Source organism: Anguilla anguilla, chromosome 18 (assembly GCF_013347855.1).
Source record: "Anguilla anguilla isolate fAngAng1 chromosome 18, fAngAng1.pri, whole genome shotgun sequence".
Taxonomy (NCBI): domain Eukaryota; kingdom Metazoa; phylum Chordata; class Actinopteri; order Anguilliformes; family Anguillidae; genus Anguilla; species Anguilla anguilla.
In genome coordinates this window covers 9,173,701-9,188,619 of record NC_049218.1, presented here as the reverse complement: position 1 = coordinate 9,188,619, position 14,919 = coordinate 9,173,701, and the positions used below count along the sequence as shown (strand labels likewise).

Below are 14,919 nucleotides of genomic sequence, written 5' to 3'. Positions count from 1 at the left end.
GGAAAGAACAGCTTGGCCTCTGTTCCATCGCTTTCCAACCCGACACATACCGAGTTGAATGAAATAGCTGCTTAGCAGCCAGGAGTAATAGTCACAAATTCACCATCAATCAAACTTAGTGGTCTAAAGGTTTTTCTTCCAGTGCTATTCATACTTCACATCACTCGTATGCAGAATAATAAATCCACTAACATTAAAAAGCATTCATTTAAATATATAAATGAATGTACTTTATGGCAGCATCAGAGGAAGAGCGTGTACACACAAATACAATTCCCTTCCAAACTGACAATCACAAAACCATGTTCAAACCAAAAAAACAAATAAATAAAAATAAAACATCTATCCACTTACTGTGGCTTGGGTGAAACTGCCGCGTGTTGCTGAAGACAGCAGAATCCGTCACTAACAGTGGAATGGAGAGGCTAAATCGTACCCGGTCCCAGCACTGGATCCCAGCAGAGGGGAGGAGAGAGCGGGATAGGTGGAGGGCTGAGCGAGGGATCAGTAGACCCTCTTAAAGTCCCCCCCCCTCCCTGGTCCCTTATTTGGTAATGAGGCACGCACGTGGGGCTTTCCAGAGGGAGTGGACGGGGTCTGAAGAGCTTCTGCCAGACAACGCAGCGTCAACAAAAATTCATTTGGAAGCTTTCAACAAAATAAAAAATAAAAAATAACTGAGTTCAGAGTCTCCCCTGAGTGATTACAACAGCGCTGAGCTATGCTAAGCACACTGAGAGCCCTGCACATAGTACTAAGCTACGCTAACCATGAGACCCATGCACATAGAACTGAACTATGCTAACCATACTGGGTCCCCTGCACACAGAACTGAACTATGCTAACCGTACTGGGTCCCCTGCACATAGCACTGAGCTATGCTAACCACACTGAGACCCATGCACATAGCACTGAGCTATCCTAACCATACTGAGACCCCTGCACATAGTACTGAGCTATGCTAACCACACTGAGACCCGTGCATAGCACTGAGCTATGCTAACCATAATGAGACCCCTGCACATAGTACAGAACTATGCTAACCACACAGTGACTCTACACATAGTATGGAGCTATGCAAACTACAGGGCATAGTGCACATAAACACAAAATGACATTAACGTTGTTAAATCTTGCACGGGTGTATAAGGTAACACTGGATTCAGCCACGTTCAAGTAAAGGGCAGGCTCTAGAAATCCTCTCAACACCAATATAAGGTGTCTGTGTAAGAGTAAAATGACCAGTTACCTATGGGAATAGAGTTAGGCAAATTACAGTTGAAAGATGTTGTGCACCGGAGTATTGCACAAGCACCAAAGAGTAAGCACAAATCAAGGAAGGAAGCAGTTTGTGCTGAGCCCGTCTGTATACATGTTGCATACAACAGACAATAAAGAACGCGGACAATGCAGCAGACTTCAGCCAGCCTCGGTTACGAGGCTCCGCCCAATGCACGGTCGCAAGCGGGAAATAACTGGAAATCAGCAAAAAGCTACACTGCAATGAGTCAGATCATTCCTTTTTATGTCAACGTGCATCTTTCCCTAATAAACAGGGGTGCACAAGGGCCAATCCATTTCAGGATTTTGTGCCAACTTAATTATTTAACCAGCTCAATCATGTCTTTATCTGACATTTGCATACAAGCACCAGTTACAGCCACAGACTGCAAGTGTATCCTGAAGACTTAACTGTGCTCAAAGTACAGGAGCAAAGTTTAATCGAGCTGTCAAACTAAGGGAATCGGTTGGAACAAAAACCAGCACGCAGACCAGCCCTCCAGGACCGGAGCTGTGCACCTCGGTTATAAAACAACGGCTATAGATAAATGCTCTAAACAGCAGAGTTGTGTAATGTAAAGCTTCATATATGCATCTGGTCACGCACAGGGACTTCTGTTGAAAGCCTGTTGCACAGTCTCCCCAAGATATATGCTCTTCAGACCCAGCAGGAAAAAAAAAAAAAAAGTTTAAGTAGGCCCATTTCAGTTTTTTGACATAAGACTAGTATCCTGGAAGACAAACATATTGCAGTACTTTAGTTTCCTTTTTATTTTTATTGAATGTTCCTTATCGGGCAGGTTTCAGCATAGTAGTAGAATATATGGTTCTTGAAATTATGACCAGAGACTCAAGTCCCCTATAGTGGACAGAAATGAAAAGCTGGGTCACAGGAGGATATAATGGCTTCATTATCCCAGCAGTAGGCGTGAAAACGGTGGACTGGCAGTCAGACCCGCAAATTAGCCTGCTCCACCGACTGTTGTTATGAGATCTTAAAGTATTGCACTTTCTGCTGAAATGGTCACGTGCAACGCGAATAAAGCCGGACCGGAGAGAAACTGGGACAGCTCGGACTCGCCGGATTTTGAATTCCCGTTTGCTTCAGCATTTCAAAGGACTCCCACTTACCGCACAAATAATCCCTCACGCACGCCTGCCTCCTCTTCCGAGGAACAGGACGCGCGCTCCTCAAAGCAAACGATTCCAAGAAAAAGATGAATTGCGGGTGAAATCGGCTTGAGGCAGAGCATTCCGATGAGACGGGCACAGTGCGACTTCTGGCAGAGTATTGCCTTGCTTGAAAATAATACCACACAAAATGTGTAAACTGCTTTTGCCTACAGCCTATTTCAATGTCAGTTATTCATTTAAGTTCAATTGAATGAATGAGTAAATAAATGCATGAGAACATCACTCTAGCCTACATTACCCATGTGACGTGCTTGTGCTAGCCATGGTGTCCATGATGATTTTCTCATCTCATGTCGCAGATGCATAGATCTGACCTTATTTAGCTTGGTGGATCTGCCCCAGAACAGCACTGTGAAAAATGTGCAGCAGATCACTACAGGGCTGGATCCCTGTGTCCTTAATAGATGGAGCCCAAAAATGGAAGCAATCTCACAATACTAATATTATGATGACCATTTTGCTACTGTATGAGCATGTGCACTTATCTTTTCATGGAATGCCATGTCTCTGAAACACATTGCGGTTAATTCCACTTCTAAAAAACATAACTGTGATGAACAGTGCCCCCTTGTGGCGACTCACAGCCATGTCATGAGAGCCATGGAAATGGAGCACCAAAGAGCAAATGCCATGCCACTGATTTTAAAGCAGAATCCTGCATTTAAAAGAAGAAATTAATCCGCAGAATAACAGATACTACTTTGGATTTACTCATCTTTAGGCTTGACATCATCCTAGTGTTCCAATGGGTTTCTTCAGTGTTATTATATGTAGATAAGCAATCGTCCAGCTATTGCCAAATTAATTATATCCATGGAGTTGTATTAGATATTCTTGTACCAATGCATTATGTGAACTGCTACAATGAATTAAACAGGTGACCATAAATCCATGTGAATTATATACAAATCCTGAAGTAAATGACATGGCATTATAAATGTTCACATTGTGAACTTCTAAAATCAATAAAGGAACAAAAACCCAAGTGCATGAACAGAATGTGCTGGCAGATCTTTTCGGAAACTTGTGCCACCCACCCTTTCTACTACTTCTGTAGTAACCCTGACCCTCCACGAGATGGCAGCAACGAGCAACCAAACACACACTGTGCACCTACTATTTCAGACAGTCGAGTGCACCTGACAGCTAAGTGCGCAGGGAACAGTTTTGAATTGATTACATTTCAAATCAGAAGATCCCGGCCATTTCTGAAATCATTCACCACTTATCAATTATTCAATTTCCTGAGCTGACTGAATTTAATGGAATCGGGCAAAACCCTGTACATGTACCCTACGCAGGGATATTAAAAACATGAAATTAGGGCGGCCGTTCCAGCCATTATATGAATGGTCATGTCTAAAAAATGTGGCTAGCATGGCGGAAAGGCGAGCACTCAGTGACCTCTGACCTCAGCAAGAGGGGCCTTGTTGGAGCTTGCTTGGCAGGATCACGATGCCCAAGATTAATCTGAAGCACGAGGTAAAGCAGACAAGCAACCACAAATCAGCCGATTGGTTCCAAACCTGTGGTGAGACTTCCATAGAAAAAGGTGGTGGACCCAGACCCGTATTAGTGATTTTGCAAGTCCATTTTTTAAATCACTATTTACGACCTCCCACTGCCCCCTTCTGGTGAGCCCTTTCACATGTTCCCAGGGGACGATGGCTACAGAGCTTAATAATCCCTCCAGAGTTGCAAAAACTTCACCACCAGAAAATTTTGTGAAAAGTTCACACAACCTTAAATATGCTGAAAATCGTGCAGTTAAAATCAGATGTTTTGGTCAACTTTATTTCAGCAACCAAATGACCAAAGTCAACATGCACCAGAGTCAGCTAAGCAGGCCAAGTTCTCTGCATTCCCTGGGCTAGTTGGGGGTTGGAGAGAAACACTGTGCATCTGAGACTCCTCTCACTCAGAACACACACTATTTTTAGTCTTTATATTTAAAAAAAACAAACAAAAAAAACAGCCCATTTGGTTTCCATGGTAATGACTGAAGTTCCCATTTTGACAGTAACCAATTTAAAAATAACCCTTCCAGCTGGGCTGTCATTAGCATCCATGAAACAAAATTATCAATAATCGTACTGAATGATGCCAACTGTTGGCATGACTCCATCTGATCTTATTGTCTGTACAGTACATGCATTTTTCTATTGTTTTATTCCTCGTTTTATGTTTTTTTTTCTCTGTATATCCTATGTATTTTACCTGCTTTATGTTTTTGTAAAGCGACCTTTTTTTTGTAAAGCTATGTAAATAAAACTTAACAGTTATTATAATAATAATAATAATAATAATACATATTATTGTTAACAGCTCCTAAATGTGGCTTATTGTGTGTTGCAGAGTATGGTTTTAGGAGGCTGGTGATGATTTTACCAGACATTCACAGAAGAGCGGCATGATGGGATTTTTCTGCTTTTGGAACAGAAGAACATGTGCAACAGTCAAACAAATAGATTTAACCGATTTGAACAGACTGATCCGTTTCACAATGTGAGATGCAGCCTTAGAAGTATTATACTATATGTGGGGCGGCATAGCTCAGGAGGTAAGACCGATTGTCTGGCAGTCGGAGGGTTGCCGGTTAAAACCTCACCCTGGGCATGTCGAAGTGTCCTTGAGCAAGACACCTAACCCCTAACAGCTCTGGCGAATGAGAGGCATCAATTGTAAAGCGCTTTGGATAAAAGCACTATATAAATGCAGTCCATTTACCATTTACCATGTGTATGTTATATATATAAATAATACATTTTGCCGATTTGTCCTTATTTTTTTTCTGGGGAAAATATGGTTGACGTTTCATGTTTCTCTGAAACACCACTCACTGTTTAAAGTCAGGTTTTGTGAATATTGCCCTGTGAGCCACATGATGGAAAAACTTAGGTTTGCATGGCTCACTGAGCCAGACTGCAGACCAGGTCTCTCGTTTCAGGAAAACGTCAAGTGGAAACAGGAAATGACCTCCAAAAGGTTCAGTGTAGTGTGGGGCTCTCTCAGAAATCGGGGTTTAAACAGCGGGGGGGGGGGGGGGGGTCTGGCCGAGACAGGGTTGGCCCTGTAATTTGGTAAATTGCTGAAATACGTTTTCCAGCGGGAATCCTGGCTATTTTTTTTGGGGGGGTGGGGGCAGCTGGGGGTGGGTCTACAGTTCCTAAAATTATGGCTACAGTGGCAACCTTGTTCCTTACAGGATTCAAAGACAAAAAAGGGATCTTTGTCCGAGTAAAAGGAAACTATGCTGTGAAAAGCTGGTGTAGGTTGTTTTAAATGCACAAATCTGCCCGTCTAAATACAGGATGTGAGTACCTGCACAAGAAAGTGATTTCACTAAACATTTAATGGATAAAAACTATTTTTTGGTTTAAAAAGGGAACAATATGTTGGCGGTACCAAGCCTTCCAAAATCTGTCTGGTTAGGGCAATTTACGTTGTGTGATACACTAAGCACTTTCAAGAATTTAAAAAATCTGCACAAGTCAATTTGCCATGTAGTTGCATGCAACACTGTGAATGCATCTTTAAGCTCAAGCTCAATGCCTAGATGTCAAAGTACCGATGCGCAGTATCGACTGTTCTAATAACACGGCCCTTTTAATGCACATGGACGCATCTTTACCGGGAAGGCACACGCTGAGTTCTAAATAAAAATAACTCCCACGGGAAACTGAGCATGTCACTTCCAATCAGCAGATTCAGCTGGCAGCCTGCTGGCAGAAACACTGTGGTGATGCACGTGCAGTACACGAGCATTCAGAATGACTCCATCCACAGGTGACAGCTTAAACAGAAGCTGCTTTCATGCGGGGTGAATGAAGCCTACCTCCAGACGTCCGGTCCCGAGACAGAGCAGCCTGCGGTCCTCCAGGCCGGCCATGCCAGCCGGTGCCCGGCGTAGACGGGACGCAGGAGGGCGGTGACTCTTCGAGAGGACCCACGCGAAGCTGGCGCCGACGTGGCCCGAGGGCAGCGCCATGACGATGGCTCGGGTCCCGGCGCACACGGGCTTGCGCACCTCCCTGTTGTTTTTGTGGTACCTGCGGAAGAGCAGCGTGGAGCGCTCCCTCTTGCCCTGAGCGAGGCGGCCGTCCTCCTGCGGACCGCCGCCCAGGCCGTTTCCGGCGGGAGGCGCAGGGAAGTCGTCCATCGAGCGGACCGCCCGGCGCCGTTCCAAGCGAGGGCGCCCGCCCCTGACGCGACAGCCGCAGCTCGCCTCGTTTCCCAGGAACGCCGGTGTACCCGACACGAGAGCGGGGGAGAAACCTCTGCCGCCGCCACCGCCAGACGGACATGGAGGGGCCCGGCGGCACCGGCCAGCGGTGCACACGTGCGGCGCGACACAGACGCAGTTCTCCCGCGCCGCGGCATCGGAGTCCACCCCACCGCGGGGAGCCTCCGTCCGTACCGCGTGGAACAGCGTCTGGTCGGGAGGGAAAACCTCCGCTTCCAGCTCCATTTTCCACAGCCAGGTGCCAGGATGGCGCAGCCCAATGGGATCGCTCAAGGACGGGGAGACCGCGCGACGGAACCCCGCCATCTCGCTCGGCGCGGGGATGACGCTCTCTCGGCGGGCGGCGATCGCGGCGAAACCTCCGGCATCTTCCGGAAATTCTCTGCCTCCGCAGCTGTGGCGGACGGGTTCCGCAGGTTCGAGCCCCGTCCCGGGACGCTGCTGGCCATCGGCGCTCGGGCGTCGACAGCTCGAGGGGTTTGCGTTGCCAGGGGGCGAAATGCAAGCCTCCGTCTCCATCCCGCGGGCCGCAGACACCCCGTCCGACGCCACGGCGAAAGGCGGGATGGCGGGATCCCTCCAGCTCTCCTCAGCCACCCTCATGTCCCAGGGAGCCAGGAGGGAAACGAACGCGTGACTCTCTCAGGTTCCCCACAGAGCACAGCCAGCAGCCGCACGCTCCATGCAGGGCTGTGGCTAACAGTCTGCCCGGCTGTGAGGCCCAGGACAGCAGCGGCCGCCGCAGTTCTCAGCTCTCAGGGAGTGAAGCCCGGAGCCTCAGACCTCAGACGCATGCTGCTGGTCGCTGTGCTGCTCCAACGCTGCAGCCCAGCAGGCTCCTCCTCACTCCCCCTGACACATCACCGCTCCGGGGCACGCAGGAAACTGGAGCTGTGGAAAGACGGAGGAAATCTCACATTAGCGTCACCGACAGGACTGTACAGCTGGTTTCTTTCGCTCATAAGTAACAAGCACAACGTGCATACACCCACAGAGCAGATACACCCACTCACTGTACTTACGCACACAAAATGTACACACACCAACAAAACCTACATACACCCAAACATACAACCCAGATAAAACCTACATACACCCAAACATACAACCCAGATAAATTACACCCACAAAACCCACACAGATATTGAAACATCCACAAAAACTACATACACCTACAGCATATAAAACAACCCAAACAACTTGCACCTACAAAACCAACATAAACCCACACTCACAGGACTTGCATATACCTAAAGCCAGACAGCATACATAAACCCAACTCAACATAAATACACACATCCAAACAGCAGCATACATATACCCACGGGGGGGGGGGGGGGCAGTCGCCATCAAGGAAAAAGGGGGTCCTTTTAGTTACCACCATCAGTTCTTCCAAACACTAGACAGTTACCATCGGCGAGAGATACACGGCCAATCTGTGCTAGATCCCTACTGTAGTAGTGCGTGGCAGGGTGGAAAAACAGTGACCCTCTCTCCTCTAGTCCTGAATGGGCTGTAGGGCTTTATTTATCCACTGGCTCTCCTGTGTGGCCAGTAAGGTGTAAAACAGCCAAAGGTGAGCACATAAATGCATAGGCTTCAGGTTCAGTGTTCCTGCTCACTTTGTAATGGACAAAACAAAAAAATGACAGCCCAGCTGGGAATTTATTTATTTTTTTAAACCACAGAAAGGCAGCTGGGGATGGGTTCATGAGTCATAAACAAGAAAAACATATACATAGATCTACAGAGCATAATACATTTAGCCATTACGACACAATAGTCTTTTAATGCATGAGAATCTCAGTATTTCTTTGCTGGGAGGGGTCAGTAACCAAAATTTTTTAAATTTATTTATACACCAGTTGAATTCTGAACGTTCGTTCCTAAGAGCAGCACGTTGTTCAAATTTCACTGGTTTAAGTTCACAGGCAAAATGCTTAAAAATTAAGATGTGGAGTGAAACACAGACTGTTCATTTCAACACCTTCCAGTTGCCTTGCCTCCAAGCCCTGACATACTGCACTAAAAAGTAGTAAATTACTCAGGAATTAATTTGAAAACAGGATACACCCTAACGAGAATAACAAGTGATCCGTTGCTCATGGAGCTCGTGCTTTCATTTCCAACCAAATTACCCTCAAAAAACTGGTTTGATTAGGCCAGTTGTAGCACGCCCTGTAAATCCATAACAAGCTGATGAAACTCATGCGATTAAGCCAGAGAAAACTCTTAACATCTGTGCATGTAAAACCCATGCTAAAAGCCACTTGTATTTACCCTGGATGAACTATCAAGACCGCACGTTCCAAACCCAGCCGCAACAACATCCCCGCTAACACAAGACATTCTCACAACATCCATGCAGCGGCAAAGTTCTCTCTCGGACAAAAAAATCCCAGTAATGTTGTGAAAACATTTTTGTGTCAGCTGGGAGTGTAACACACAAGTGCCACATTGCCAGAAAAAGGGCAAACTGCAAGAAAACTTACGTGAATAACAAACGACTTCGGTTCAGCCGAAGTTAGGCCAACTCCATCCCCAGTGGTCCAAGTCATGTGGGTGCAGAGAAACTACTTCTGAAGATCCACTTGGAACAGAGGATACCTGCTCAGCCCTCTGCTCCATACACACTACTGCACTGCAGTGCGACAGAGGCATATTAAATAAGCTCCTTTCAAGGGCTGGGTTTGGTCGCCGTGCCAACCTGACTCTGGAGCAGCTACTCCGACACTCAGCTGCAGCTTAAGCCAACTCTCAGGTTTTAAAACAGTCTGAACAACAAGAGCGGTTTTTGGTATGCAGAAATATTTCCCTGTACACAAATCCAGGTAACCGTACAGCCTCAAGAGGCTCATGAAATAAAATGAGGGTCACACAAACACATGTCTATTAGTATGCAGTTAGTACTACCTTCAGTTTAGTTACTTCATCTTAGTTTCTTTACCAATGCCCTTACAAGGTTTGTTTTTGGGGTTTTCCTGCATCTTATATTGGAAAGCTTGAAGCTTACATGCACAAACATGATACATAACGCATAATTGGTGGTTTCCCACAGACTAGGCTACACACTACTACAACTCCTTTTCCATTTATTTGTTGCCACTTATAAAAGGATGTTTCACTCCAGTCTCGTTTAATCTTTTAAACCTGATCCCAACTGAAACATACATTTCACTCATAGTTTTAGTCTTATGAAATAACCATGCTACTTAGGAACTGCACATGATCTTTAAAGTACATTTCCATTGGCTCTTTAAATGGCATTCCACCCTGCAGAGGGAATTGAGAACGCACCTTCAAATAAGTAACATTTTAACATCGGCACCCTATGAAACATAATGCCAGAAAATAATTAAACTAACTTAGTTTATTCATTTTCATGTTCAATGATCCAAGGCAAGTATTGAGGCTTCCCAAATTTCACTGCTGAGAAACTGGATGGATCAGAACCATAGATCTGGATACCACAAGAACCAATGAAAATGTGTTAAGTCTGCTTAGGGCTGTCTGGTGGGGCATGAACGCAAAGCCACACTTTTGAAGCGACGCCGTCACGAGAAGTACACCGCAGCTACATCAAGAATCCCATGGTCATCATCACTGGCCACAGCATTACCTCAGGGAGGGTTTCCGCCAGATTTTCCAGAGAAGTGCTCCACAAGTAAATAATTTCAGAGCAGTGGTCCACTAATAAAAACATTAGGACTTATGTCCAACAGATACGATCAGTGCTAAAAAATCTATTTAAAAGAGCAGTAAAACCTAGTAACTGAACTCTTTTAGCAAGCTAGCAGACTAGTATGCCCATGACAATCACCACCACTTCAGCAACTACTGTAGCCTGCCTACCTACCTACGAAGTTAAGCCTTGGCGGGGAAGCATGTGGGAAGTACACAGCACGTTACTCTTCTATACATCTCTCTCTCTGGAACGTTTCGTGTGTTTTCCTTAAATACAGCAGTGTATACAAAAGCATAGATGCGTAAATCTCTCACACGTGCAATTCTAAATATAAACACCGGTAATTCATAACGGACGCTGTCACTCATAGTAACTTACTGGTGACAAGAAGTTTGTTATACTGATACTTTCAGATGAATATGCACCAAACTGCAAAGTGTTAAATCTAAGCAAAACGAAAACATTTCCACCGATTTCGTAGATAGTATATACGCTAAATTCTACACTAGGTCCCAAGTTTATCCATCACATACATAAAAATGTTGAGGGCACGGATAAAACTTTCGCAGTAACTCATCCAGACGTAGGCCTATGCCATGCCCAAGAGTATGGACAACGCTACGAAGCAAAGCGTGGGACGGAAGCTCCAGTCATGCCTCCATGGCTATGAATAACTGTTACATAATGAGTATTGTACCTTATCGGACCTGTGTTTTCAAGTTCAAACAAATAAAGTTTGGAATAGCTTCGTATAAAAGGTAAGTTGCGTAAATTCAGGCTTCAGTTATACTGTAGAATAGTTTTAAAACGGTTTAAAAAAAATAAGCTTTAGAATAGGGAAAATGCATATCAAAGAAACAGTCACCCTCTGCTGGAGGAAAAATGTAAATGGCCTTCAAGCCAATATACGGTTGATATTTAATACAAAAACAAGAACCATTCAACAGGGTAGCGCAATAAACGCAAAGGAAATTGGGACACAAACTGTGGAAAATTCGCGTATATGCAACTACAGTACCACCTATAACAGAGCGTCCAAAAAACGGAGAGCTTACCTACTTAGACAAGCGTGAAAAAACAATCAAAAACAAACAAATAGAAAACCGAAAAGCAGGTCTTTTATTTTGTACATTTGCCTGAGACCTGAGCGCCTCTTTCGCGCCCCTCCATTGTTTTAAGCTTTGGACGGTGAAACATGGTGTCTCTTCAAAAATTCCACCGCCCAGCTGAACCTCGTTGGATTTAATCAGGTGCGTTTGCTGAGCACCTGGTGCATGGCCCCGCCAACATTTCAAACAGACGGTGCAGAACAAAAACTGCAGGGACGTAAGAATAACAAAATTACATTGTCCTCATCATGACAGTAAAATCGTGTATGGTCTTCACAGACTTTTGCCATTAGTTTGCATCATGGGCTCACTGCCGCCAAGTTTGCTACCAGGTTTATGGAAAGATAGGCCCGCAGAATGTTTATAGTAGTGTAGATCCAGCTTAGCTTTTGGTCATGTATAAACATTTAGAAAAGAAATGTGTGCATTTTGCAAAATTAAATAAATTGTGCAAATGTTCATTTGATGACCTCCAATGCCACAGCACAGTGATGGGGACACTGTGCTGTAGGAGACTCCATCCCTCGGATGAGATGTTTAGCTGAGGTCCTGACTCACTGTGGTCAGTAATGATCCCATGGCACTTTAGTGGGGGTGTGAACCCTGGTATCCTGGTCAAATTCTCACAAAACTGGATCTCTACATGATGCATGATCTACCCACCTAATCACTCCTTACATCTCATTGGCTATGCAATCCATTGTATTCTTTCTCACTTCAATTCTCCATGTTGCCACTGGAAAAGAGAATCGAATTCCCATTGACCTACCTGGTTAAATTTGATAAAAATGCAATGCTGTCTAATGTGTTTTCTTATTCCTCGGTTTCTGAGTTATGCAATAGAATTATTAAGTGCTGTAGTAGTTTTCTGAAAGGGAGCACAGCGGCACATCATGTTGCGTCGCGGCTGTGGGTGGTATGAACAATGTTAGATTAGCGCCTGCAGAAGGTGCGAGCGCTAGCGAAACAGTATGAGGTCTGCGCATGCACACTTTGCACAAGACTCCTTCCACTGTGACAATGAATCCATTAAAGTTATATCCTTTGAAGAGCATAGTTTTTTTGGAATGTTTAGATATTTTTTTGTTTCTTTGAAAATTCAGTGTACCAGAACTCCATTGCTTTCAGTTATTACCAGTACTGGTTGTTACATCAGCATTAGAATGTTCAGTTAAGAACCTACTAATCGCACACTGTATTTGTGATCTTACACCTTAAAGTGGAGTTGAAGGCACAGCTGTCGACTGGCATAAACATTTTATACAATTGTTTGGGGCCACAACCATCCCTGGGCCTCACAATTTAATTAATTGTAATTTTTTTCATTTAAAAATTTTTTTGGAACATTGTGGGGGCCAAATCAACATTCTTGTTTAGGGCCACCAAAAATCTAGGGCCAGCTCTGGTTGAAGGATACTAAGAATGATCACATATCAGAAATGCATACAGGAGTAAAGCTGATCGCTGCGTCACAGCAGGTGGTTTACTGATTTTACAGTACATCTACATAAGCCTCTTGTCCCTCTCAGCATAAATACAGTCTGGGCCTTGGTTCAGCAGGCTGGGGTCCACCATTGGGTGAGGGACCAGGATGTAATTAGGGGGGAGAATCCAGGAAACAGCTATTATCTGCACATAAAGCCTGCTGAATCAGTTCAGCTGGCTCAGCACCATATGCTGCAGCCCTCGCATGGTTATTTTTATTTCTTTGTTGTTGCTGCTATCGCCGTGTGCTCTCGCCCCGTATTCAAAAGGACGGGGTGTCCGTTAAGTGAAAACGAAGCTCGACATCGTCATAGTTACCGTAGCACGTCGGCCGCCTCTGCCGTCCTCGGTGACACCTTCGGTGCTCGTGCACCGTCGGCCGGGCGGGACGTTTTCCTCAACAGATCGGTGGCTGCCATCTGGCAGCAGCTGCGTCAGAAGCGCTATCCTCAGCAGCACCCGAAAGATTTCGCTGTTAGAGAAAAAGTTAGTCTTTCAAATTACCCAGTCATTCGTCACATATGTGCACGAAAACAGCCAGTCGTCCATTCAAATGATCGTGGTTATATTATTATTACGTTACATTTGTTTAGGACACGCTGTTATCCAGAACCAATTAAAATGTGAGAGAACATAAGTCCATTCAATAGGGTTATGTGAGCAAGTGTACCAGACCTGGCAAACATCCCAACCTAGACCCATAATACAACTCTTTTTTTCATACAGCTAACATCCATATGAATCCATACAGCATGCGTTCACAACCCTCAAGTAATTACATGAAAAAAGAGTGGGTGGGAACAGGAAGGCAGCCAGGTCGCAGTCTGTAGAGGTGGGTGTTCAGTCTAGGTCAGAAGATGGCCAGTGATCATGACTCCCATTTCCTTTATTTATGATGAAGAGACACGACATAGCAGTTTGTCGAAAGTTCCACAGATGCATTTATGCTAACATCTATAATTTAAATGAGTTCTGGTTGGGGCCCCTTTCCCTCCACGGAATCAGTTAGCTCTAGGCTCAGCACCTAATGAGCGTTGCCAGATGCTCACGATTTTCCCCTTCTCAGAAATATCTATCAAAATCCCCCGTTTTCAGGAGGGCTAGAACTGCACAGCTGGTAGCCTGCAAAGTGAAGGCGAAGCAATGGCTGACTGATGCTGGGTTGTGAGAAATTTTGCCTCCCAAATTCACAGCAGGCAAAGACCTAGAGGCCTCCCATATGTTTAGAGGATCAAATAAAACTTAGTGTCTGACTCTCTGTATATATATATATACCCATAGGAACAGTGGGTAGAAAGATGCTGGGCTGTATCTTGTACAGTTTTTGTTGTTCACATACCTCAGCAGTTTATAGTGAGGACAATGTAGAGTAAGGTATTCTGTGTTGACACACCTGGTTGTTCCATCTGCAGCAGCTACCCCCAGGTGCATCCAGACCCCGTCTCTCAGGACCTTAACCTTGGGAGCTTGAGCTTGAGCTGCTTTTGAACTGAGTAGGAAAGAAAGCACAACATTAAAAAGGATTTCTGTGTTTATGCTTGTGAATAAACACAATAAAGTGAATGTGGTCATGTGTACAGCCTCTGGGAACGTTACTTAAGTGTATTTTCTTGTTTTTAAACCACAAACCGGGTGGTGCCACTATACTGGCCGTTGCAAAGCTGGCCAGGTCTTTGGGAAATTCTGGATCTAAAATATCCCTCATTACACACAAACACCATTTGGCCTCAGTGAAAATGTACACAAATACTGAAATATTATCATGACTGCAGAAAGTGAACCATTTGTTGCCACAGAAATGGAACAACTGCAACTGCTGCCACTTCCCTCTCAAGCAGGAGACGCAAACGGTTGTCCAATAGCATTGCTTAAGAGTAACTGGAATCAAACTGGTGCATTATAAAAATGTATGTATTTCCTTC

The 14,919-nt window shown here is 44.9% G+C and overlaps 1 protein-coding gene across 5 annotated transcripts in view; it reads right to left on the bottom strand.

Annotated features, from left to right (window-relative positions):
* LOC118218425 (1-phosphatidylinositol 4,5-bisphosphate phosphodiesterase epsilon-1-like) overlaps positions 1-9,359 on the bottom strand; it is a 44,955-nt gene extending 35,596 nt beyond the window's left edge. For all 5 annotated transcript variants that reach the window (XM_035401059.1, XM_035401060.1, XM_035401058.1 and 2 more), the window contains exons 1-2: positions 9,211-9,359; positions 6,311-7,609 (exon numbers count right to left, since the gene is read on the bottom strand). In XM_035401059.1, the coding sequence (XP_035256950.1) occupies positions 6,311-7,321 (1,011 nt within the window). In that variant the 5' untranslated portion in view covers positions 7,322-7,609; positions 9,211-9,359. The remainder of the gene's footprint in view (positions 1-6,310; positions 7,610-9,210) is intronic.
* Positions 9,360-14,919: the final 5,560 nt, after the last annotated feature.